The sequence below is a fragment of the Grampus griseus genome (genome assembly GCF_964374135.1).
Source record: "Grampus griseus genome assembly, chromosome: 7".
NCBI lineage: Eukaryota > Metazoa > Chordata > Mammalia > Artiodactyla > Delphinidae > Grampus > Grampus griseus.
The window spans coordinates 98098451-98121285 of NC_139001.1; the positions used below are offsets into that span (position 1 = coordinate 98098451).

Genomic DNA, 22835 nt, shown 5'->3' on the forward strand with positions numbered 1-22835 from the left:
CCTTCTAAGCCTTCCATGAATGCATTCCAGAATGCATGTCCTACGCCTGTGGTGGATGGTCAGAGCTTATAAGTATTTCCAGAAATTTTCTAGAATGACAAAATTTGTCTCCAAGTGCACAGCAGCCCTACATGGTGCCCAGGTGTGGAGATGTAGCTCTTAAATACAGTCAGTGGGAAAAACCCTTTTGCCAGCTACGCCTCCAACCTGGCCACCACAGTGACCAGACATGATGAGATGAGTGATCCAGAAACACCATAAGTTTTAATGGATGAAGATACAGGGAAGGAGATTCAATGTCCAGGTCCAGTTCTTGGTGAATTCAGGCTTTGTATCACTTTACGGGATGAAAATGTGCACACTTGGATGGCATGCTTTATGGCATGCCCAGCCACTCCCATGATGCTTTCTCCTTAGATGGCTTTCAAAATAGAACAGACTACTGTGTAATTAAGGCTATTTGGGGCATCTCTGTTTTTCTTCGAAGGCCGAGTCTGAAGTTTCTTGGTGCACAGAGTGAAGTTGTTAGGATGGTACTGTAATGGGCAACTCAGGTATAAATACACAGGTATTTAACTGGAGTGTCACAGGACTCTGATTCAGAGGGGCGATCGTAAAAAGGTGTGCTTTCCTGCCTTTGGGACCCAACCATGATTTTTGAGAAATACCTTTTTACTGACTTTATTCTGACCTGTTTGCCTTTGCTGAGTTGAGGGTTTTCAGCAAGCTGGGAAGATGTAATTCCTAAAAAGACCAGCTGTTACAGAAGGGAAACCACAGGGATGCAGCCCTTTTAACTATTGTGAATTGGAGTTTTTCTTCTCTTTCTTCCCTTCAGAAGACATCCTTCTCTTTCCACCTTCTTCTTTCTTCCATAAAACAAATGATAAAGCAAGCGTGGTAAAAGCTAACCTTTGGGGAATCTGAATGAAAGTTATAGAAGAACTCTTTGTAATGTTTTTGAAACTTTTTTGTCCATCTGAAATTACTTTTTTAATTTAAATATATGCCCCCGTATAAGTTTTTAGGTTCACATCTTCACCACACCACAACAAATAAGTAGAATTTAGAAAAGCCAATGGGAAAGTGAAGCATATTCCGTCTGAAACAGCGGAAGCAAAGGCGTAGCCTGGGGAATGAGACCTTGAACTTCTTGAGATGAACAGGGGCTAGACCTGACCTGAGAGATGGCATATGCTATGTAGCAGCAAATATATGTTTGCGTAGATGAGTGGGGACAGAATATAACAGGTGAAAATCCTACAGTGGAGTTGTGATTTTATGTAGAGGAAAGTTTTTTGTGTAGAACTGTTGTACCTTTGGTCTGTGGAAAAGGATACTGTCTTAGTCTGTTCAGGCTGCTATAACAAAATACCAAAGACCGAGTAGTTTATAAATAACAGAAATCTATTTCTCTCAGTTCTGGAAGCTGGGAAGTCCAAGATCAAGGCCCCAGCATGGTCACGTTCTGGTCAGGGTCCTCTTCTTGGTTCATAGCCATAGCCGGTGCCTTCTTGATGTGTCCTCCCTGAAGGAAGGGGGGCTGGCAACCTTCAGAGCCTCCTTTATGAGGACTCTAATCCCGCTCATGAGGGCTCTACCCTCATGACCTGCTCACCTTCAAAAGGCCCCACCCTTTAATACCATCACATTGGGCATTAGGATTTCAACATATGAATTTGGGGAGGACACAATCATTCAACTGTAGCAGATGTATTAAACACATTTATAGTATAGAAAGATTTATACCTAATGAGCACTTAGAGGATTAATGTAGAGCAGCACTTTAGAAGCATTGGTCCCTTTAATCATTTGTAAGTTCCGGCCAGCATGTCTATTCACAAAGCAGACCCCCTAAGGAACGTAGTTTCTTTAAAACATGTATTAATATTAAACATACATTAATTCAACAACATTGTAAATCAACTATACTTCGATTTAAAAAAAATTTACATATATTAATTCAGACCCATTTTCCACAGTAAACCAAAACAATACAGATGTACTCTATGAAGCTCTTCAATTTTATAAAGATATTTAAGGACTTTAGGGATGAAATCAGAAACGTATTTAGATCCCTGCAATTTGGAGCCCTAAGGAAACCACACAGAGCAGGAAATCCTCTAAATCAGAGACTAAGTCTGGCACAAGCTTTTGATTGTTGTGCGAGACCAAGCTGAGCCCTAAGACCCGCTGTTATATTTAATTGAACACTCTAATGACATCCTCTGAGTACACTGCTTTAATAACACACTTATTTAAAGTGACACAACCCATGTTTTCATTCTGTAAGTCTCAGTAGTGACACTGACATTTTCTCTTTCCCTCTCTGCCTCATCCTCTCCCATCCCTGCCATGCAAATAGTCACTGTCTCTTTAAATCACATTTAATAAAGTTTCCTTTTTTCTTTTCCTGTTTTCTTCCCCTGTTGTCTCATGTTGGTAGCAGGTTAATCCTGAATTTATAATGAATGCAAATGGATTAAAGAAAATCATGGGTTCAAGATTATTTTAACTTCACCAGCATAATTGTTAATATCTCCGTCGTCCCCTGGGCTATGTAGGATTACATCAATTAGATTGGTCTCTGTAACTGAACGCATTAACCGTAAATGTGACTGCCATGTCTTTCCCAGCACCCTTAAAGTATTTAATTTGCTTGCCTGTAATAGATTGTCAGAGCAGTAAACGTAAGGCAAGTAATGTAAATGGTGTAATGATGATAATTATCTGAATGGATCGATTGGAGTGTTATTGCAACATGATACTGTGGGTAGAAGCGAGATACAGACATCCCATATACATTCCCATTTTCAACTTTATTTCCTTACGTATTATTTCCCAAGATTTTTCAAGTGAAAGCAATGTAAGCTGGCATTGCTGTTCTCTCCTTTATCTCTCCCCATCATCCTCTGTGCTGTTGCCTTATTAAAACCAGCAGACCCCAGGGAAGCTAAATTTCTCCAAAGAATAAAACTGAAATTCTAGCAGTCTCTCCATTATTCATGGTATCCAGATATTTGAACCGGAAGTCGCTTTGTAGATTGGCTTCTATGTTCCCTTCACTTATTAACTACTAAAGAACTGTAATCCCAGAAAGGTTCCATGACTTGTTGAAGGTTACACAGACTGCTATTGCCAGGTAAACTGCCGGGGGTAGAACCGGCCCTCCCACCTGGGCTGGGCGGGGAGCTGAGGGGTTACACCGGCTGCAGGTCTGAAGGGGGTTCAGTGTGACAGGCCGGAACAAGCCCTGGAGGAACAAATAGCAAGTCAGGAAAAGCTTTCCGTTTAGTTTGGGTGGGGAATGAAATGATGGAACTGTCTGAGGATAACCAATACTTACAAATCTGAACAGATGATCAGCATGACGGTGGAAGGATTGGGCTCTGTGGCAGATGTCTGTCCATGATGAAAATGGAAAGAATAGTGTAGGATCCCACCTGAGGGACAGGAGTGTTGGGAGAGGGTGGCTAAAACAGGGATTCGAGCCCAGAGGAAAAATGTCGAAGCCAAGTATTAGAATGGAAAGTTGAAGAAGAAACAGGGATTTAAACCCTTGGATTTGAAAGATGACCAGGTCGGGATGATCTGACAGTGGCATCCATACAGACTGTTTACTTCAGCTTTTGTTCCCCATCCTGGTTCAGTGACACCACATAAGTTTCACTGGTAAGTAACAAACGGGCCTAAATCTGAAACTTTTCATACATCTGCCAAAAAAAAAACAACAAAAAAAATTCAAATCATCAAAGCACAAATAAAACCACACGGAACCCACACCTTCTGTGTTACCAGAAAACAGAACACTAGAACTTCAGTTGCTGTCCACAGAAAACTAAACTCCAAATCCTGTACCCACAGCACTATCCACAGCGAGGCTGTGTGTGCCAGGGCAGGGTGGTAGCAGAGGGTACAAGGAAAGCACTCCCAGGATGAGAAGGTCTGACACCACGAGCTCAAATCTCAGGACTGGCTGTAGGGCAGGGCTTGAAAGTGTACGGGACCTAAGGTGACCATCTCAGCGAGGCCATGATTCTGGGGAAAACGAGGCTGAGAGGAAAGGTACCGTCTGAAGATGTGACTGTGAAGGGAAAAAGAAGAGGGAAAATTTCAAGATGCTGTGGAAATAAAAGAGAAGTATAAGACCAGCCTCCCCGGTCATCATCCAGCAAAGAGGCTAAAACAGGGGTGTATAGGGCAAGGGTGGAAGAATAGTACGTGAAAGTGATAAAGCAGAAAGAATGCAAGTAGAGAACTGGTAGGAAAGAAGGCGGGGGAACAGTTGATTTTTGCATATATAACGGGAGGGGGGCAGGGCACAGGATTGTAATGATGGTAAGAACAAAGGGAGTGATGGGCCCTAGGAGAGATCTGTGAGAGGTGAAAGGGGTGATGTTGGAGGGTTAGGAGAGGAAGTGACACCTCGCTCCTTTTAGTATAGTTTTGACTTTTGGAATCATGTTCATGTTTTCCATATTCAAAATATAAAATGAAACCAATGAGAAGAGGAGAAACTAAATTTGAATACTATCAGAAACAAATGACCTGAATTTCAAAATAAATTTTCTTTTTTTGAAACAATTTAAACATTTTTAATTGAAGTATAGTTAATGTACAGCCTTATATGTTACAGGTATACAATATAGTGATTCATAGTTTTTAAAGGTTATACTCCATGTATAGTTACTATAAAATGTTGGCTGTATTCCCTGTGTGGTACAGTGTGTCCTTGTAGCTTATTTTATACGTAGTAATTTGTACCTCTTACTCCCCTTCCCCTATATTGTCCCTCCCCCTTCCCTCTCCCCAGTGGTAACCACTAGAGTTCTCTGTATCTGTGAATCTGCTTCTTAAAACATATTTAAATCTAAATAAAATTAAATTGAGAAAGAAGCAGATATTAACTTCCTCAAAATTTCTCTGAATCTCATAAAGAATATTCATAAATGCAACCCTTCCAGCTTCAGCTTCAAATAAATAGTGTAGCCACACTGAGGTGTGAGGGGTGAGAAAGAGCCAGTCTGGTATCTTTTGAACACAGTATTTTTACTATATACCTGCATTCTAAAGAAAAAGCAAATGTGAATTCTTCTTAGTACTATTTTTTTGTGGTGTGACCATTTCGTACGCACTTTAGGATTGAAGAAATGAGAAAATATAATGATGTCAGCAGCCCATGCTCTCACTCTAGAAGAAGGAAGATACAAATATGAAAAGGGAGGGCAAGGAGGAAGTCTGTGGGGGGTTGTGTGTGTGTGTCCACACGTGCGCACGCATGTGCAAGGACAGAGGGAGGGGAAGAGAGGAAGAGAAGGGAGAAACGCTTCCTTCCACTGAAAGAGACTAGGAGCGGTGATCCCTCCGTAGTAATTTGCACACATTAATATCCAGGTCTTAGTTTCCAAATATCATTGCCCAACTAAAAAGAAGCAGGATTCCTTGGAGAAATGGCTGCTTTCAGGGATGGGGCACCAGACAAGCAAAATGGGCATGGAACATTTCCCTGGGCCAAAAAAGAAAGAACGTGTTTTAAAAATGAAGGAAATATGTCAAAGGGCACAGCTTAGAGATTCACCTTCCCAAAGCTGAGAAAACTGAGCATCAGAATAAATACTGAGAGTGCAGACATGGTCCTATGAATAATAAAAGAATCCATGTATTCATACTGATAAATAAATAGGAGAAACACTTCCTTATGACATCATGCAAACTCGTAAATGTAGGCAGAAGAATGGTAGAAATCATCATTTTCAACCGAAGTCATTGTTGATCCAGGCAAGATTCATGGATGGCTGCTAAAATAAGTAGATAAAAGTTTGATGCAGAATAGGAGATTTTCATAGTCTCAAAGTATGTGCCCCCAATTTACTTATTAATTCTGAAAGGAAAGATAGTAAATTTACAGTGGAGAGATTTGGAAGACTCCACCTTAACCAAGTGATCAAAGTTAACATGTCCAATTATGGGACAAATGGACATGACACGATTCTGATATGATGCACTGAGAAGGACCCAGTATCATTTCTGTGCTATTACTGCCAGGCGTGCAGGTGGAAACTTGAAGGAAACCCAAATTAAGGGACATTCCGCAAAATAATTGCCCTCTACTCTTCCAAAAAAAAAAAAAAAGGGAGGGAGGGAGGGACAAACAGCATAGACGACAAGTCTTCCAGATTACACGATCTTGGATGAAGGACAATAGATGATTTGTCCTTCTTCCAAGATCAGGTCCCAATCCTGGAGAGCATTCTAGGTTGGAAAAAACTTTTGCCATAACGACATTATTGGGACAATGGATGAATTTGGAATAAGGACTATAGGTCAGATTGTGGTGCTGTATTAATAAACACTGTATTTCCTGACTTTGAAAACTATACTATGGTTGTCTTCGTTATTGGGAAGTACACACAGAAGTAGTTAGGGATAAAGAACTCACTCTCAAGTTGCAGGAAAAAAATTGAAAGAGAAAGAAAGTGATACAGGAAATGTGGCAGAATGTTAACAGTTGGTGAATCTAAGGAAAGGGTACGCGGCAGTTCATTGTACCATTTTTGCAAATCGTCTGTAAGTTTGAAATTATTTCCAAAAAAAAAGTTGAAATAAACTATAACGGGAAAATGTGAATCTGTGTACCTCCTAAAAATCGTACCATAGTTTTGAAAAAAAAATGATCTAAAGGTCTGTATGCCCACTTCTAAATGTCAAGGAGGGCTGTCATGAGGGGTGGGTAGAGCCAGGTTTCCTTGGGAGACTGGGATGGTGATCACTGTGGCAGCCATGGGATGGGTTAACTTATACAGTCCAGGATTCAGGTTGGGGCCAGCAGTGGCCAAAGTGAACCCAGGTCACCAGACACAGAGGGCAGTTTTCATGCCAGCATTCCATGCTTCTTCTAAAACCTAATGTGCTTATACTGTATACTTTTGTTCCCTTATTATTCTGCTGGTAACCTAGTAACCATATTCAACCTAGGATCCTACGGTAACTTATTTAACATTAAGGTACCTACAAGGCTCTTAGGAGCAGGAAAGCAGTACTTTTAAAAAGGCAGGGGGAGGGGCGAGGGACTCTTAAGTATGTTCAATTCTTAAATTTCTCATTATAGTCTCATGTTCAAAAGTCACTGATTAACCAAGAACACAACATGTTTAGTTTGCTTTTGGAATTACGCTTTCACGAATTTACCTGAGGTTCTCTTCTGTGACCTAAACAAATACCAGGTTGTGAAACTGTGACAGGTCTTAATGAAGTGGATTAAGGCATTTCTTCCATTTACATTTTCATAGAATGAAGCAAACCTTATCATCTTTTTTACAGAACACTCTCGCATCAGGCCATGATTTGATTTTCTTCCTGTTCAAAATATCACGTTTTGCATTTCTTTAAATGCAAATGCCTTTCCGTGAACAATGAGACAGGAGCCATCCCCGAGAGATTTCTAATGGTACTTAGAGCAGACTCGCCAAAGATTCTTCTACAAGAGTGTTTCGGACCCTGAGGAGATACAGTTAGTAACTGTACTGAAGATGTTGTCACGCAACACAGCATTTCATTGATTTATCTGTATAATTTTTGTATCTCTACTGCAGGCAGAGAATTCAGCGTTGGCTTTGGAAAATGAAAATCAAAGGGAACAGTATGAGAGGTGTCTTGATGAGGTAAGGGGAGCGGGGTGCTTCTGGACAAGAGGCTGGACTGTTTAGGATTCCCTATGTCAGGTCTTAATATGTGTCTGTTACCGGTCTCCAGAGAACATTAGCATTTTCGCCTTCAAAGGAAGGCTGTAAACATGGTGAATGTGGAGAAGGAAGGTCAGTCAGTCCCCTCCCCCTCCCTCCCTATATCCTCATATGGGCATCTGCAAATTCCTCTTGGTTACTGTTTAATATGCTTGGGGCATAGGTTGGGAGATGCTTCGCTGTATGATAAATTCGTCCTGTCCAGTAAGTGTGATCCCAGCCCGTGAATGAGAAAAGCCACCTCAGGGCTCGCTGCCTCGCCTCCAATTGGATGCCATTTCTGAAAAAGCAAATCCTTGATAGAGTGGGTGGGGATGATGTTCGCAGTTGGCAGCCAGAGGGGAAAAGTCAGTGGATTGATAACAAGGCAAGAAGAGAAAGGGAAGTAAGGAGGAAAATTCGAGCAGAATGGAAGGAGACAGGGCCACATGCCTGAGTAAACTGGAGAAGTGTGATTCGACGACGATGAAGAGATGACAGCAGAGATGGTGGGTGGCTCGGAGTTCCTGAGAGGGGAGGGAAGACTGAAGTGTATGCAGGGCCCTTGTTTTCCCCTCAGCCATCCCCTCACACGGCGCCAGGGATCGTACCACCCATCGTTCCTATGTCATCCAGCCCGGACTGGCCGTTGGCCTCCCTGACAAGCTCTTATCTGGGACTTGGTTGGTGATTGGAGTTACTCATTTGATGGGATGACTTCTCTAGTCATCTGCCTGATACCCTAAGACTTGCACATATTCTTCTAAGAGATTCTGTTTAAGAGCTGTTATGATATAGCTGACGGAGATTTTAAGAAAATAAGAAAAATTACATTCAGTCGAGTTCTACTACCTTACCAGCGGAAACTAGCAATGTATCTTCAGTCTTTGCCTCTTCACTACAATTGGGAAAACCTTTTCCGACAAATGCTCTTGAACTTCCTTCCCCCTTCCCTCCCCCAATCCCCCCACTGATTGTCCCAGAAGGTGATGGGTTGAATGACAAAGAACACAGGTTCAAATCCCAGTTATGGCATCATCACCTCCGCCATGTACTCCTCTTCTCCCTTGAAACTAGAAATGGTGTTTCCTTCAGAGTTCCACCTGTGCTGGATATTTTCCTACACCAGTGCTTCTTGAAATGGGATCCCCGGGCTGGCAGCATCAGCCTCATCTGGGAACTTGTTAGAAATGCAATTTCTTAAGCCCCGTTCCCAGCTGTAGAGAATCAGAGACTCTGGGAGTGGAGGTGGGCCTGGCTATGATCGATCTGTGTATCAGCAGTCTCTCCGGGTGATGCTGTTGAGCCCTACAAACTAAGAGCCATTATCCTCGTAACACGGACCACTTTGCTTCACAGTTACTTGTCGAAGAACCCTCAAAATGTCCCCAGAAAACTGTTTAGCTCTTTAAGATTTTAATTGTTTCGTATCTCCAGCCATATATATTAGTTACTCAAGCAAAATGGTGTTTGCACTCCTCTGCCCTGTCAAGCCTTAAAAGGACTCTGAATAATCTTTACACCGTCCAGAGTTAAAAGAATCACTCAAGTACGTTGACATAAAGGGAGGAGTGGCGACTCAGTGTCTAGTGAGGCCAGTTCAGCCCCCTCCCCCCTGTTCCCCAGGTACTTGGTCCAATCAAAGTTTAGGGCAAGAAAGACCAAACAGATCCAAGGATATTTAAAGGAACAAATATTGCCCTTGGGTCATATGTATTGATCAGCAAAGTTCCACTTTAACCTCCTGCACAGAAATTTCCAATGAGACTTAATCTGCGTTAGAAGTCAAATTTACGTGAATCACACCACAGAAACTTCTTAGTTGTCACAATTTTCGCACAAGTCATCCCCCCCATCACTCAAAAAGCTCCCAGCATTCCTTTCTGGAAATTCACAGCCTTCCTTCTGTACGTTCTCTATGCCTGCATTCCGAAGGTGTCATTAGCATGTGTCTGGTGAAACCGAAGTTTTCACCCACAAAATCATTGAGTATAAAGTTTCCACTGAAGACAGAATTTTCAGAGGGGGAATCCCACTGTACTTTTTTGGTGGTGTTCTTTTATTTGACATGAGAACGGTTTTATTTAAATCATTGATCACTGGTGCAGTACTCAATATTAGGACTTTGAAACGATTTAGACAAAGTCTGTTTCCTTTTAACAGATTAAAAAACCGAACCCTAGTTGGCAGAAGCTAATGCTTGCGTCACACAGCTAATGGGAGGTAGAATCCTAAACTCTGCTTCCTGACAACGCCAGGCAAGGTGTTTATTTTTGTGTCGCACAAGTGTAAGGACCATATAATCTGGATTAACTTTATAACAATAATTTAAAAGGTAGAAAAGCGTCCCATATTACAGAAGTTTTTAAATTGACTATTTTACCATTTATATTAATACAATAAATGAAGAAAACTGACAGCAGAACAGGCCATTGGTCAGCCAACACACAACACAACGTGTTAACAAACATGGCCAAAGGATCAGTGTGTGTCATGCATTACCTTCCGTGTAACATCTTTTTTGGAGGGGGGGAGGGAACATAAAGGTGGATTGATTCAAACTAGCCCTATTAAATACATCTATTAAGTTTATACTTTCTTCTGAAATTAATATTTGAGTGGAACATGTATGAATTATTCACGTAACACCAGCTTTCTACTGAAGTTTAAGAATCCAGCAGATGATGTTCACATTTAGGCAAATCCTAGGAGCGGTTGCACTGAACAATATTCACTCAATCGTTATGAACTGCAAAATAATACTGGGTAAGTATTTCAAAGTATGAACTACAGATATGATATAAAAAAAATACATAGTAGAACAACTTTCTAACTTTAAAGTACAAATGGTTAAGTCACCAGTACCTACTTACACACAAATTAAACAAAATCAGAATCAACACTCAACTTTTAGGAGAAGCAGTTTCAGTCCTGGTTTTACCACTTAATAGGAGAAAGATCTTACGTGGGTCCTTTCATTCAAGGATGATTTGAAAACCAATTCACAAAGTGAATAGCTTGGATGCCAGCTAAGAAGACTCTTCAAGGACCTTTCATACTAACTTGAAGTTGGGGGACATACAATTTGAGAAATTAAATGGTACCGCCCCTCATGCACACCCAGGTTACCCACAGTGAGTCCGGATCACACTGCAGTTCCTAATGACCTAAGTTAAGAGTCTCCTTTCTCCACATCTCTTATCCCGCGGTACTCGACATGGGCTCCAGAACACAAAACCAGCCTGTGTTCTCTGTGGCACCACCTGGCTGATACGGATACCTAAGTGTGCACAGGATTGAGTTCAAAAGCTCTTCAACTCATCAAGGAAAAGAAAGAATAAAAATGACACCCTTAGTTTACACAGGCTGAACCTACGTTGATCACCTAGTACATCTTGAATTGGCTCCTGTTAGTGGTAAATAGAATACTTTTGTATTTGATGTAGAAACCAACAAACTTAGGTTAAACCAAGCCTTCACTCTGTCAGTGCAAACTATGTGTATTTGTGTGTAATGTGCCAGTTTTATATACAAATCATAAGTAACCTTTAAAATCTGAAGCAGTGAGTCTGATGTCTTCCTACTGCCTTGTGGCAGTAACTGTTTAATCCTGCTGGATGAAACTCGCTTGACTCCCGACACTTTGAGGCCAAGGAAGGTGCTGTTGAGAGCCAGGGGGAAGTCATGTACAGCCAGCCTGCTTGGAAAAGCCAAACGTGGACAAGATCTTTCGTAAGAATCCGAGTAGCTCTTGTCAACGCTTTCAACCTAGGTGACCCCACTAGCATTAACAGGATTGATTTTGAGGTAGCTACACAGTTTTAAAGATGCCATTAATGAAGATTATGGGCAATTTATGGTATAGCCGGTTAATGCCATTCAGGTAGCTGATTTTTTTCTCTTTTGATGAGAAGGAAAACAAGAAAACTCAACAAAATAAGAGCACATCTTCAGTTCACTTAGAAGTCAACATCCAAGGTAAAGGAATTCTCTGTCAGACTGGACGTCATTCCCATCCTCTGATACTTGCCTAGTCTCTTCTCAAAGAAGTTAGTCTTCCCTTCAGTGAAATAGCCTCCATAAAGTCAAATGGATTTTCTACTCTGAAAACCTTGCTAAAACCCAGCTCCAGCATAAGTCTGTCTGCCACGAATTCGACGTACTGCTTCATCAAAGCGCAATTCATCCCGATGAGCTCCACTGTCAGGGCCTCCGTGAGGAACTCGTGTTCTGTCCTAGCTGCATTGACGATTATTTCTTTGACTCTCTGCTCCGAACGTTTGTGTAGCAGGTGTTTGAACATCAGGCAGGCAAAGTCACAGTGTAAACCCTCGTCTCTGCTAATAAGTTCATTGGAAAATGTGAGGCCGGCCATGAGTCCTCGTTTCTTGAGCCACAATACAGATGCAAAAGAACCAGAAAAGAAGATTCCTTCCGCTGCGGCAAAGGCTACGACACGTTCTCCGTACGTAGCCTCTTTGTCTTCGATCCGGCGCAAGGCCCAATCTGCCGCCTTCTTTACAGAAGGCGCTGTCTCACTGGCATTGAAGAGGAATTCCCTTTCTTTGGAATCTTTAATGTAAGTGTCAATGAGGAGACTGTCCATTTCAGAATGTATGTTTTCCACGGCAATTTGGAAGCCATAGAAATAACGGGCTTCCGTAATCTGAACCAAGTTTTCATTTACTATGCTATCACTTGCTGCAGAGAAAGCCAGAACACACGAAGTGAAACATCTCTCTTCAGGCTTCAGGGCTTCCCAGGGCTGAATGTCCTTGGAAAGGTCCAGCTCCTCAGCTGTCCAGAAGGAAGCCTCCGCTTTCTTATACATCTGCCAAACATCACGGTATTCGATAGGAAAGATGACAAAGCGGCAGGGGGTTTCTTTCAGAAGAGTGGTTCATCCTCCACCCTGGGGGCAGATGGCTTAGGGTTCGGCTTGGCGGGCTCCTGGCAGGTCCTCCTTGTGGTCCCACTGAGCGACGGGGGAGTGTCCTTCCACTCCGCCAGCCTGAACCTCTTCATAGGCGAGAGCTGGAGGAGATGCTGCTGCTGCAGGCCAGCGACAGTGGCGGGGGGGATGCCAGGTGGGGCTGCGCGCGGGTCGCGGGACGCCAGGTGGGGCTGCGTGCAGGTCCTGGGCCCTCCGTCTTTAAGTGCAGAAGTTTAACTGTTGCCAAAGAGGGGATCTTCAATAAAGAACCATCTGTGAGCAGCACAAATGTTCTGTATTCATGAATCCCGGCCCCCGATTACACATGCCTGTTGTTTTGTAACTAATTGCATGAGGGTAGGCAATCCATTTCCATGCATTGTAAGAGAACACTCTCAAAGGGGTAGTTGAATGTAGTAATAATGCCAACTGGAAATTCTTTTCAAGGCTTTTCATACTCATTAGACAAACCAACAAGGTAAGGCCTCATGTAAGTTATTTCCTTGCTAATGGGTTTCATAAAACATACACAGGTGGATAAAATGTAAATTTGAAGTGTTCTTCAATCCCTTTTGTACTGATTGTTATTTTCTGGGAAATGAACATATCGAGGATTTGGGGAAAGCACTTGGGAGTCGGAGACTCCCTCTGTGTGTTCTAATAAAAGGGTGTGTTTATTCAGAAGGAACAGACACACATCCATAGATACACACACACAAATGCATGCACACACATTGTCACTTCACCACCACTTCTACTGCCACCCAACCCCTCATCTCCTTGCCTTGCAATACAAAAGCAAAACCAAGGACCAATCTTGGGTTTTTTTTTGGAGGTGGGGGGCACTGGAGGTCTTCATGTTTGTATCTAGCATCTTTGTCCAGCCGTTTGACGGCTTGCTGGCAAGCAGTGAAGCGCTCTTTATTCTCAGTATCACTTTGGCCAGTTCCTTTAAGACCAGCTTATTCTCAAGTAGAGAAGATGATGACACATACCATCTCCTCAGACCGCTGCCTTGCTTTTAGATGGATTCAGCTGTATCCTCCAAACCTTTATGGGATATCAGCCATGCCCAGGCCCTGGGATCTCGAGGTACCCCCAGCCTAGCAGGAGAAGTGAGGGGCGTGGTTAATCCCAGAGGAAGGAGGTGAGGGAAACTCACAGAGGAACGAGGCTACGCTGGGTCTTGGAGAATATACAGCAGAGTCACCAAAGGGCAGGCGGAGCAGTGGGCGGGCGGGCAGGTGGTGAAGGGGGCAGAACTGAAAGGGCATCTTTAGGAGAAAGAGCTGGAGCGGGTGAAGTCTGAGATCTAGAAAGATGAGTGGTTCTCACTCTTACTGGCACATTGCACTTAACCTGGGGAGCTTTAAAGGAACCACTGGCTGCCGCCGCCCCTCCGAGATTCTGATCTGATCTGATTCTGCTCTAGAGTGGAGGCTGGGTATTCACATTTTTTAAAGCACTCCAGGGGCTTATAATATTCAGCTGACATTAAGAACCACTAGCTTATGTCTCTGAATGTGTGCTTTAGGGGGCATTTTCAGAAAGCATCCGTAAGAGGATGAAGTCTCCACCAAACTGGTTGTGATGATACAAGAGCCATGTGGACCCATGTGGAAATTGAGTGATTTCCAATTCCTTAACAGTGTCTGAGCAAAAAATACACCCTATCCCAGTGTTCCTCAGAGCGTGTTTCTGAACCCCTTCTGCATCAGAAAGATGTGTCTCGATTGCTAAAAATTTGATTCTCTGATCTCGCTCAGCTACTCTTAAGCAGAATGTAGGGTGAGGAGATTGGCAATTTGAACGAATTTCCTAGGCAAAGCTTTTGCACACAGAAGTTGGACCTGCCTCCCCATCAGGCCATCCGAGTTGGACCAGGGTTCGTAGGCAGCCAGGGTGCCGTAGTATCTGAGTTCTCTGACTTCTCCGTGCTCTACACTTCAGAGCACAAGGGCAGGGAAAAGCAGACCTCTGGGTGTAGTTCAGAAAAAAAGAAAAAAGCATCAGAATTTCTTTTAAACCAAGGCTAACTAAAGGCAGAAGCAGGTTAAAAACAGTTCTTCCTTTTCTTTCTGGTTCCTATGCTATACGGCAAGACTGGACTGTGGAATCATTATCAGATATTGTCATTGTATAGCCCACATCTGGGAACCTAAGTCATCTTTAAAATCAATATCTTGATAAATGTAGATGGAAGATGATCCCGCTTGTGGCTCTCACATGCTTCAGGTGTCCATTTCATGTTCATTTCATGAATGGATCATAGAATCAACAGATGATCTACTTCTTGTACCTGCTCTAGACTCTAATCACCACAGGCAGCACCTATGTTCTCGTTAGCATTATCTCTCCAAGATCCAGCACAATTCTTGGCCCAGACTAGGTCACTTAATGCGTATTTGTTGAATAACTGAATGAACGAATGGAAATTATCCACAGCAAATTAATTTCCAAATTAGTTTTCACTGGAATCCCATATATAAATCCCCCCCTCTCCCAGGGTCTTACAGGATTTTTTTTTACAGAGTAAATAAATAATATAGGTGCTTAGTGATTTTTATTTATGCATGTATTTTACACACACACACACACACACACACACACACACACACACACACTTCATCCCTTTACAAATAAAAGCCCTTCTTCTCAAACCATCCTTCCTTAACTGCTTACCTGAAAATGTGTTTTAGTTTCTGAAGTTTGAATGACTGGATTCAGATTTAACATTTTTGGGGTGACTGCTTTTGATCAGGTACTGCCCAAGGTGCTTTCTCTGATGATGTCTATCATCTCATGCTTTTTTTCACAATTTTAGAGGCAGACGGTTCCCCTGCTTGACAGATGAGAAAAATCAGGTTGCTTCCCCACCCCCATACATATCAGTGAATGACCAACACAGGCAGTAGTTGAACCCAGGTCTTTTTTGTGATTCTGCCCCAGTGCTCTTCCCACCTGCCCCCAGCTGCCTTCCTACAGTAAACCAAGCTCAGAAGCAGAGAAAACTTCTCCAAAGCACATTTCCCAAAAGGCGCGCTTTAGCGACCAGGTTTGTACATTACGTTGCTGACATGACAGTGGCTTGGCATGATAAAGTAGCGCATAAAAGGGTGAGAGCAGGAGGACAGGACCGTTGAGCATGGTGTCCGCTGAGTACCTTACACGCCCCACCCTGGACCCCATCCCCGACAGTCTTCAGGATGTAGTGAGCATTGGCTCCCTCTGGAATAAACTCATTCAGCCTCAGGGACTGTTTGGCAATAAAGTAACAGACAACTCTGCAGCCCTGATTCTCCTCTCTCTGCCCTCCCCCCCCCATCCCTCTTCATCTGACAGGGAAGAAAAACAAAGACGTGTGTGGGTCACAGATGAGCCAAGTGTCAGAGGAGCTGGCTTGTCTGAGAGAATTCTTACGGAGAGGAAAGGAGAGATGTACCTGGCCGCTCTTCTTGGCACCCCTGTTCCTCCCGCCCGGCTCCCCCGCTGCCCACACCCCTGCTCCTCTTCTAGATTCAAAGAGGGAGGTTGTCAAACAAGCCAGGGGCTTAAGGACCGACTGTCACCTTTGCTCAGTGTGTCTCAGGTCCCCATGGCCCAGCCCAGCTGGTCCTTTTTCTTTCTTTGGAGAGGAAAGCTGTCAGCTGACACTAGAAGGTATTTGTTCTCATTAGCTGGGCCTGCCGGGGTGTGATTATTTGCAACCCGAGTGCTAAGGGCAAGATGCTATGATGAGGGCAGGGGTCCATTCCAGGGATCATCTTGTGAAGCTATTAGAGGTTGCAGGCACAAGCTCCAAATAGTTGTTCTGTTGATGCATCGGGGAACCTGAGCTGTTAAAAGTAGTAACAAAACCCAGGAAACTATCTTTAGAGGCAGTACCAAGGAAAGCATGTGTATCACATGCCTGCTTTTCTGCAAGGAACCTGTGAGCCCTTCTGGGTAATAGAACCCCATGTCAGTAGGTAAAGAAACAATGCATTCGTATATCTTTGTTCAGTTTTCAGGTAGAGCAAACAATTGTCCAAAGTATGTGCCAAAAGGAACTGTATCAGAGATAGAGTCTATAAGCCTATAGGGCAAACATATTGGATTGCAAAGATATAACATATTTACTGCTACAGGCTCTTACAGATAAGGTATTCGTTTATGACTCCTGCTAAATCATATAGAGAGCCATTTTATGCGACCACTGTGCCACAGACTGGTTTAAGTGAGGGACCAGTTCGGAGGAAGAAAAGAAAATATTGATATTAGGCAGTTTTATGAGAATGTAAATCAAATCTAAAGTTTGCTATCCAAAAGGATTAAATTATTTATGGTATAAATTAAGTTTGGTACATTGTTCCTGATTTAAGCAGCATGAATAGTTCAATTCTTCTGTTTTTTTTTTTTTTAATTTGCAAGAACAAAATAGATGGTATATAGTTTGACTTTAAATTCACAGTTACAAATTGAAATGAACATTTAAAAACTGAAAGATTTTCAAGATTATGCTATTGGTCAATTTGTGTCGGCCGAATAACATTTATCACCACTGTGATCGTGTATAAATAAAGTAATAAAGGAAAAAGTAATGGTACCAGTTACGGAAAATACAATTTATTTTGGACTATGATAGTTCTTAGATATGCTTCTTTAACTTGGGCTGGACTAAAAAGCAAAATACCTAAGAATACTTTTTCTTCAAAACTGTAGTTAGTTTCAGTGAAAGGCCTTTCTTTTTTACTTAATGTCAACAATATAAATTTGAGAAGGATTCTGATAGGGAAAAGAATCCTTCTTGTGCATACAGTTCAATGAACCAATTGTAGGTAATCTGATTCTAGTCATTTACTGCTTGTGGTGTAAATGTCTGCTAACCACAAGTTGATTGCAGCCTGTATTTTAATTTTCAGTGAGGCTTACTGGTGGCTCACTGTCATTAAGGATATGCTATTTTGTCAATATTGAGTTAAGAAACAATTAAGCCCCATGAAAACATTTTTACCGTAATCTGTTCCCCTATACTAGACAGAAATGAGCACACACAGTTCAGCATCATCAAAAATACATTTGTTATCAAGAGAAAGAGAAGATAAAGGTGTGGTCCTCAGCCTTAGGTTGAATGTGAGAATTACCAATATGATTACATGATTACACGATTATCACACTTATAATTGTGTTCTTGCCAACCTCCTACCAGCTGTGTTCTCTTTGAAATGAAAGAACACATCCCAATCATAGATACTCTGCAAATTTATATTGAATAAATGAATGAACAGCAATACCTTATATTTAAGATATTTAAATATCCTGACTCGGTCTTTAATGCTGTCAGTTTCATTTATCACACTAAATGTTTACAGTTTACGTATGTATTGACTAAAAAATTCCACATAATTCACCTTTCTACCGTAATTTTATCAATATTAGCCATTATGGGTACATAATTTCAAGGTTGTGGTGAAGTTTAGTGACTCTTTGTGAAGTGTTTTTGAAACCTGCAGGTGAAAAAGAAATCGTAGTGTAAATACATGTAGAAATGATGAATGGTTATCTGGAGAAAATGCCAGATTCTTGAAATATCATGGACATGTTATTGGTTTTTCACATGGCCGTTAACTGGAATTGTGTCACACGCCCACTCCTAAGCCAGTCGCTGAAAGGGACTGGAATAACCAACACTGGCTTAGATTAATCAAGATTCACCTCCTTGGGCTGAGAGGGGCCCAGCTTCTCCTACTGTCACAAGCTGCCTGATACCTGAAGAAAATTAGAGTTCTAGCAATATATTAGTGACAGTTATATTTGGTTGTATATTAGAAGAAACTCAACATAACAGTGCCTATTTTATTTCTCTCTCATATACCAGTTCAGAGATAGACAGTGCAGCTCCATGCATCATCAAGACCAGGCTCATCCTATTTTTCTGCCCCAAAATACTTAATATGTGACTTCCATTGTCAAGGTGGCTGCTGAAGCTCCAGCCATCACTTTCATATCCCAGCTAGGAAAAGAAAGAAGGATGAGCCCCCTTTTTATAAGAAACTGCCTATAAGTCCAAGAAAATAGACTGCTAAAAACTCATTGGCCAGAAGTTTGTCACACAGTGACAAGGGAGGCAGGGAAATGTATTTGGATGTGTCCAGCCAAAAAATCAGGGTTTGTGACTTAGGAGGAAGGGGCAAATGGGGGATAGAGTAAACAACTATCAGACTCTATCACAGGTAACCATGACAAGAGGATGGCGTAAAAGAAGATGTGGAGTAGGAAAGCAGAGCATATAGGAAAGAATGAGTTGCCCCTATTCTCCACCATTCCACCTACCCCTGTTGCAAGTAATTTTAAGCAGTGAAATAGTCACACAGCAAAAGAATAGGAAGGAGAGGCAAAGGACATTGTAAATCAGCAGTGTAGAAACTGTATGCAGATAATTAGGATCGTGTTTTACACTGTATCATTTTTTAGCCTTCTTAAAGTACTTTACATATGAAAGGATATTACTTTTCCAAATATGGAAATGTGAGAGTCAAGGTATGAATGATCTTTCCAGCCTAACCATTTTAATTAGCAACCAGGTCACCTTTGGAAAAAGCAAAGTATTACCTAGAAGGAAAGGCTTATTATGAAAAGAATCAGGTCCTCTGGAGCTAGAGGAAAGAGGAAAATAAGGAGCTAATTAGCTATAGTAAGCTGTGGGAAACTTATTGATAAATTAGAGTCCATGCATATAAAGTCTCATTATTATAAACGGCAACTCTTTTCTTTATTTTTTAAAGGTAGCCAACCAAGTTGTGCAAGCTCTGCTCACTCAAAAGGTAGGTCACTTTCTGGCTTTATTATTTTCAAAGTACTTATGTGAATAGATTGGAACTCACATTGTCAAACTAACAGAAACTATGATTGATAGCTACAATACTTTTCTATTTATTCACTTAGGTTAAAATTGTGTGCGTTTTAGATGGCATATGCAGTAACATCAATGGCCAATAGATTCATAAAATTTAAACTCTTGGGAAAGTAATAGAAAGCCTTTTGAAGATGAAAGATTTCCATGGGCCCACCCAGATGAGTAGCAAACCTATCATTTTTATTTAGTAAATGCAAACATTAAATAAGTTGATGGATTCCTCTGACTCCTATAAAATGAATAGCCTGTGATGGGCTGCATTAACAGAGGCCTAAAATTCAGCAAGAGATCTTTGAGGTTAGGAAGTTTGTTTAACTTCTCTGGACCTTAATTCCTGTTACGTAAAATAGGGATAACAATGTCTACTTCCCAGAATTGCTGTGGTCGTCCTATAAAACGGAACATATAGAGTTGTTCCCCCAGGAACACGTTTGTGGTAAAGATAAAACAAATGGTGGTATTACATGCTTGAAAGTTGCTGAGAGTAGATCTTAAGCCTTATTATCACAAAATAAAAAGAGAGAATTAACTGTGTGAGGTGAGGATGTGTTAATAATTTTGATCTTGGTAATCATTCTACCATGCAATGTATATCAAATTGTCATGTTTTACACTTTAAATATATACAATTATATTTGTCAGTTACTCCTCATAAAGTTAGGGAAAACAACAAATGGTGATTTCTCAGCCTGAAATTTCTATACCTTCTCCTTTGTCATCTTCTTATTCTGCCTTCAGATCATGTTATTGGGGCAGAGTGGGTAAATGCAGGTAGTTGCCCAAATTTGGTAGGTTTGGTGAATTTTACTGAACCTTTTGCATCTCCTTCCATGATGTGTCTGAGAGGCTAAATTCTAATTCCTTCAAATTTTTTTATTCTGATTTACCTCTCTGTGAGATAGATTTCCTCTTTAAAAGAAAACCTTAGATCGTGTGGCATGTTCAGGAGGATGTGGCTAAGGAGAGCAAAATCATTTATGACATTTTGATTTTTTTAAATTGAAAACAATTTTATTAGGGGTTTACTACTTCTCATAAAGGTACTTAAATAAATATTATTTTAAATGTGTACTGTAGAGGCATTAGAATAATATTTTTGCTAGATTCTCTCCCCCAACTACTTCTGTCAAAATATCATGCTTCCTGCTACAAATGATTTTAACTGATTCAGATTTTACATTAAACTACATAAATAGAGAGAGTTGAGCACATTTATTAGGTTAGAATTAGGTTCCATTGTGAGTAACAGAGATCCAAAATAATGGTGGCTTAAATCAGATAAAATAAAATCAAATTAGTTATTTCTCAGATCTAAATCTACAGGTGGACAGTACATGACTGGTATGATGACTTTGCTCCATAAAGTTGATAGGGTTCCTGGCATCCGGGCTTCCATCTTATTATTCTGCAGGATGTGGCCTTCATTTCCAGGGTTACCTCATTGTCCAAAATGGCTGCTCTAGCTCCAGTGATCACATCCACATTTCAGCCATCAGGAAGAAATGAAAGCCAAAGAAAATGAAGAGGCTAAAAGACACACACCTGCTGTCTTTTAAGAGAAACTTCCAAAAGTTTTCACACCTCCCTACTTATATCTCCATGAACAGAACTTAATCACACATCCACACCTAAGGAAGCTGACAGTGGAGTCTTTTTTTATATATAAATTTATTTTTATTTCATTTATTTTTGGCTGCATTGGGTCTTCGTTGCCGTGCGTGGCTTTTCTCTAGTTGTGGCGAGCAGGGGCCACTCTTCATTGCGGTGCGCGGGCTTCTCACTGCAGTGGCCTCTCTCGTTGCAGAGCACAGGCCCTAGGCACGTGGGCTCAGCAGTTGTGGCTCACGGGCTCCAGAGCACAGGCTCAGAAGCCGTGGCGCACGGGCTTAGTTGCTCCGCGGCATGTGGGATCCTCCCAGACCAGGGCTCGAACCCGTGTCGCCTGCATTGGCAGGCGGACTCTTAACCACTGTACCACCAGGGGAGCCCGACAGTGGAGTCTTTATTCTGGGTATGTGCCCAGCTGAAAATTGATTGTCACCTTATTGTAGAAGAAGGGTCGAAACAGATGTTGAAGGGCAACTCATGATTTCTGTCACAATGTATTTGAATGCCTTTTCTTTTTCAAAGGCTTTAATTTCTCAACTGCTTTCCTCCTGCTGGAAACTCGACACTCATTTAATTACAAACCTAAGGCATGAAGGGGCACTGTTGCAGCTCTGTGTGTAACTGTTGAAAGACTTCTCATGCCTGTCTTTTTTAATGGTGCCTCAGAAAAGAGACAAGAAAGCTGTCTGGTACAATATAAAGGAAAATGGGACCTCTCAGGTCAGCCACAAAAAATAGCTACACAAATTCAAGTAGTAACTAGTACACAGATAAGTCTGCCTTGGTACAGTTAAGCAGTAAGACACAAAAAGATGTGCTACTGTGAGATAGCATACCTCAGGGATACTGTGAAGCAGGCAAAGATGCCTGGGCTTTCAGAGATTCCAGAAGAATCATGTTCTGCAGAAACATGCACTTCCCAGTTTTTCTAGAGACTGTAGAATTGCTACAAAAAGACAAAAATTTCTTTTTAATTAAGAGCACAATATAGGAAATAAAATTAGGTTTCTCCGAAAGCAGATGAGAAACCTAATTCTAAAGAGGGATGTAGCTGGCACAGAGTAAAAAACAGAAATCTCGAGTGATTTATCCAAGTCACACACATAAAATCCATGAGGTAAAATTATAGTCATAACCATACAGTTTTGGACTGTATCATTTATTATGACACAATGGCAAATCTGCCATGACTTCATATCCTCCTCCCTGGGCAACCAAAAAGGTATTTTTCTGGCATACCAGGAATTGGCTCCGATAAGCATCTTGAAGTCACAGAGTGTATTTCCTTTCCAAATACTGGTAGAAAAAAAATTATTTCCGTAAATTTAGCAGCTTCTGTTAAATGTACATATCATGTCCTAGTCAAGTAATGCAGTTTATCTCAGAAATCTGCGAGTTCTCTTAAGAGAGCTGACTGTCCCTCCTTTAGATCAATAACGCTAAAATGACAATATTAAACCCAGCTCACTTCCACTTATGCCTCCAAATCATAGGTCCAAGTCTATAAGTGCAAGTGAAATCAATAACCTGAGCTAAACTCATATTTTTGTCTGAAATATATTTTATCTTCATTAAGACAATTACACTCACTGAAAATGTTACTCTCCTAGGTTCTTTTTTTTTTTTTTTTTCCTTTTTCCTTTTTTGCCACTAACACCAAACTCGGAAAAAAAGCATT

General features: G+C 41.4%; 1 protein-coding gene and 1 pseudogene across 2 annotated transcripts in view; one reads left to right on the plus strand and one right to left on the minus strand.

The window, feature by feature from the left end:
• NCKAP5 (NCK associated protein 5) overlaps window positions 1-22835 on the plus strand; it is a gene marked incomplete at its 5' end in the record, with an annotated part of 911020 nt that overhangs the window by 708950 nt on the left and 179235 nt on the right. Inside the window, 2 exons of the mRNA XM_082658819.1 lie at window positions 7593-7661; window positions 19419-19457. Of these exons, the coding sequence (XP_082514945.1) occupies window positions 7593-7661; window positions 19419-19457 (108 nt within the window). The remainder of the gene's footprint in view (window positions 1-7592; window positions 7662-19418; window positions 19458-22835) is intronic.
• Window positions 11681-12668, minus strand: LOC309824820 (ribonucleoside-diphosphate reductase subunit M2-like; annotated as a pseudogene). The gene has a single exon. The product of its transcript is annotated as a ribonucleoside-diphosphate reductase subunit M2-like (transcript).